Source organism: Impatiens glandulifera, chromosome 9 (genome assembly GCF_907164915.1).
Source record: "Impatiens glandulifera chromosome 9, dImpGla2.1, whole genome shotgun sequence".
Lineage (NCBI taxonomy): Eukaryota > Viridiplantae > Streptophyta > Magnoliopsida > Ericales > Balsaminaceae > Impatiens > Impatiens glandulifera.
This window is the reverse complement of record NC_061870.1, coordinates 37,010,879-37,015,329: the sequence shown is the minus strand read 5'-3', so window position 1 is coordinate 37,015,329 and position 4,451 is coordinate 37,010,879. Positions and strand designations below refer to the sequence as shown.

Genomic DNA, 4,451 nt, shown 5'->3' with positions numbered 1-4,451 from the left:
TTATTAATTAGTTAGTAATTAAAACTATATCTAATTATAATAAGGGTTAGTTAATTTTGTTAATTACAGTTAGTTAGAAATGTAACTATCTAATTATTTGAAATAACAACTTGAATAATACCATTTCTAATTTACCTCTTTCTTTCAAGATTCTAATAATTCTTGAGTTCAAGATCTTAACCAATATCATTTGAAAAAGTATTTAAGAGATTGAGAATGAGTTTACATGTTACTCTTCTGAAAATACCAAAAGTCCAGGAGATTCTGTAGAAAAGCCTAAAAAAAACTCTAGAAGCTTCGATTTTCATCTGTCGTCGATCGGTTACCATGAGTACCATGAAATTTTGCTGCGAGTGGTGAGTTCTCTCTTCATTTCCTGTATTTTCATCTTTGTTGTTCGATCTAGTATGCATGCACATAACAATTAAAGCAAGACTCGTTTTAATGGAGTCATTGTTCTTGTTTGAAATTCATTTCAGCAACAACTTACTCTACCCCAAGGAAGACAAGGAGCGAAAGGTCCTTCTTTTGGCCTGCCGCCATTGCGATTACCAGGTTATCTTCCTCTTTTTATAATGTTCTAGAATGCATACTGTTTTCAGTATGCATTTAATGGTTTTATTTCCAATTCCAACCATTTCAATGAATCAAATGTTCAATTGGAAGTGTTATCATTGTGCTCAAATAGTTGTAATGTTAACTACTTAATTACTGATCATCATATATATATATATCTGATAATAATGCAGGAGATAGCTGACAACAATTGTGTATACAGAAATGTAGTACATCATGCAGTTGAAGAACGTACTCAAATTTTGCATGATCTAACTGCAGATCCAGCTTTACCAAGAACAAAATCTGTTCGTTGTACATTATGTGGCCATGGAGAAGCTTTTTTCTTCCAGGTATGAACTTTTGTTGTTTATATCCAATTTTGACATAACTCTCAAGTCTCACCTGCTTCCAAAGTATGCATGCCCTACTTACTAGTAATATTTTCTTTTGTTTCTGTATTGCTTTAGATATATATTGACTCATTTCGAAACACTTTTTGGATATTGGTTTGGATGAGAAAACTTCATTAAATTTTTGAATATATGTCTATAAAAGTTTTGTTTCAAAACTTTATCTCAATTTAGATATATATCCGAATGAGATACTTAAAAAAACAAAACAAAAGGTGTTTCCAAATGGGTACATATCATAGGTAGCCTTAGTTCCTAGCTATATATTATGAAGTAATACCTAGTTGGATCACTTTTTGTTGATATGATCCCTAGGTAATACACATGTGGTATGTCTAATATCATATTTCTAAGTTACTATTTATTAGTTTGAATGAAAAAGGAAATCACAATTTGTTGATGGAAGGATATCTTAGCCAACTTCATGTCTGATGGTCATGATGGGGTTTATTGTAGTTATTTTGGCTTCTAATCAAATATATTTTGGGTGCAGTCGACTATTAGGGGAGAAGATGGTATGACATTGTTCTTCCTCTGCTGCAACAATGAATGTAGAAACCGTTGGAGGAATTGAGGAAGGGAGAAGAAGGTATGACATTACATCTCTAAAACCATGAAACAATTATGTACCAAACTTCTTAAGGTGGAATGTAGAATAACAGAATAAATAATATTTTCAGGGTTCAACCGAATATTTGATCTTCCGAGTTTCTTTCTACAACGTTGTCACGTTGTCTTTGTGAACTTACTTTCCTTATAACTTTGTTGTCCCGGTTAACCCTCTAAGAAAGTTAGTGTATATATTTAAAGGCGGAGCGAATTTAAAAGTTACCCGGGCTAAATTATTTAAAAAAAAACCAATATAACACAATAATAAAAATTAAGTAGGCATACATTTACTATTATTGAAGTTGGGAACTACGATTTTTTTGTAATATAGTACTCAAATCAAGAGAATTTTTTTAACTAAGAGCATTGAAATCGACCTTACTGCTTTCGAGATTCAGATCTCGAATAGGTTATAACTAGATTTAATTTAAGAGAAATGATATAGGGAACGAATTGGGGGAACGAAATGGGGAGCGAAGCCACCTGGCATGCCACGGAGGAAAGAGAAAAAAATTATATCTCTTCTTTAGCAAACCCTCAGATCATTTCCTGTTCATCAAACAAAACCCTCCTTATTCTTCTTCTTCCATTTTCTTCACCCTCGGCACGCTGTTTATCATCTTCTCCTTCCATTCTTTAGATTCGTCTTCATCCGCGCCGTCTAGCTTCTTCTCCTTACATTCTTTAGATTCGTCTTCATCCGCGCCGTCTAGATTCTTCTCCTTACATTCTTTAGATTCGTCTTCATCCTCGTCGTTTAACTTTTTACTGTTTTGCGTCTTCATCCTCGTCGTCCTTCCGTTCTTTAGTTTCGTCTTCATCCTCGTCGTCTTCTCCTTGCATTTTGTTTAGATTCGTCTTCGTCACTGTCCGATTAGCTTCTTCTTCTAATGGTATATCTTCTCTGCCATCATAGCTTACTTTTTTCTTTGTTTTATTATTCTTCTGTTTGTTTCTTGGATTCACGTTTTTCTGTTGTTATGTGATTGTTATGTGTAGGAACCAATATGTAGCTAGAACCTGTATAAAATTGTTAATATTTTTGTTATTTTCAAGAACCTGCATAAAACTGTTAATATTTTTGTTGGCTTGTGTTGTCCTCTGTTTTGTTCTATGTTGTCCCGTGTCTTAAACTATGATGTCCCGTGTCTTAAACTATGTTGTCCCGTGTAAATATTGAAGTTGCTCTAAAGGTTAATATTTTGATGTCATTTGTGTTATTGTAATATGTTGTTCTGTGTTTTAAACTATATTTTTTTCGTTTTAATGCGTTTTATCCAATATGTCTTCCTGCATTTTATTAAATATGTTGTCATGTATTACTGTAATATGTTGTTCATGTGTTGTCATGTATTCTTTGTGCTGATTTCTCTTTTTTGTCTTATGTAGCCCTATGGATGAACCATCATCACCATGTACCGAAGACAAAATTCTCAATGTTGGGATGTCATTCATTTCTGAAAATAACCTACCAACAATTGGGGACATAAATACGTTCTAGAAATAGCGTTAGTGTCAAAAATTATAACGGTTCTAGAAACCAATACTATGTTGTTATGTTGTCCCATATTCATAACGGTGTTGTCCTGTGTCTTATACTATGTTGTCCTGTATTTTGTACTATGTTGTCCTGTGTTTATTATTATGTTGTCCTGAGTACATAAATGTTATATTTCTACAACATATACTGCTACTTTGAAATGAAATGTTTCTTATTTTGAAATGAAATGATATACTGCAAAATATGTCCAGAATCATCATGTATGTATTCATTCACCATTTAACTACTACTTTTAATCATAATAATAATAAAACTGAATTCCGGTAGGACTCTTGCTGCCTCTGTCCGTGCCTGGCTCAAGAGCACAATAACGACAACAACTAGGATCATCAACTTTGACAAACCATTCTTAAGAGATCAGCTAACAATACTATTCAATTATAAATATAAACCATTACATTGAATTGAATTAACCATTCTTAGATAATATAATAATAGTTTTGGATTGAAGAGAAAGATGGTGATCAACTAACAATACTATTCAAAAAGTAAATGTTTTAATTATACTAACATAAAACCATTACATTACTGTTTTGGATAATTTGGTTTTGTACAACTTTCTGGTCTTGTATTTTAAGTTCATCCGACAAATGTTAGAATCGGATTGTAGAATCCTCGATAGGTATTGGATTCGTAGACAATGAATATTTTTGCTCGCATTTGCTCGGGTTATGCCACAAGTCCACTTAGGATCTCCCTTGTATGTCTCCACGTGCAGCATACAGAATACTCCACAATCCTTATAGTTCCCTGCGTCTTGCCAGGTCATTTTCAATAGCCTCGCAACGCATTTCAAGAGTGTGTCAAAAATGCTCAACTTCATATCCGCAACAAAGTTCAAAAACTTGCATCCAATAGTCTTCAATACTGCGTACTTTGAACCCATATCTATACCCTTCGGGAGTGGCCTATTGTCAATGATATCCATTGTGTTCGACTTCGTATTGTAAACGACCAAATAAAAATGAGAATCATAACCTATGAGTAGAAAAATCTGCATCCAAATATCACAGCACAATAAAGTTAACATAGTATAGTGACAACACACCGTAACAACATAGGACAACATAGTTTAATGTAAGACAAGGGACAATAAAGTGTAAGACACTGTACAACACAGTACAAAACGCAGTACAATAGCGTATTAAACACAAGACAAAAGACTTACAAGTTCAGACCTTTCAAGGTCTCCAAACATTAATCCAAACTCCGTCAGTTCCTTTAGTAATATAGTATTATAGTCCTTTTGTGACAAATTTGTTGCACCCTGTTGAAGAACTTTTATGTTAGACAAGAAAAAAAGTATTATATAA

The 4,451-nt window shown here is 33.2% G+C and overlaps 1 protein-coding gene across 1 annotated transcript; it reads left to right on the top strand.

Annotated features, from left to right (window-relative positions):
- Positions 1-257: 257 nt before the first annotated feature.
- On the top strand, positions 258-1,542 carry LOC124915015 (DNA-directed RNA polymerases II, IV and V subunit 9B-like). The gene is made up of 4 exons (XM_047455657.1): positions 258-356; positions 480-555; positions 750-908; positions 1,462-1,542. The coding sequence occupies exons 1-4, from the start codon at positions 328-330 to the stop codon at positions 1,540-1,542; spliced, it is 345 nt and encodes a 114-aa protein (XP_047311613.1). The 5' UTR covers positions 258-327.
- The last annotated feature ends 2,909 nt before the right edge of the window (positions 1,543-4,451 follow it).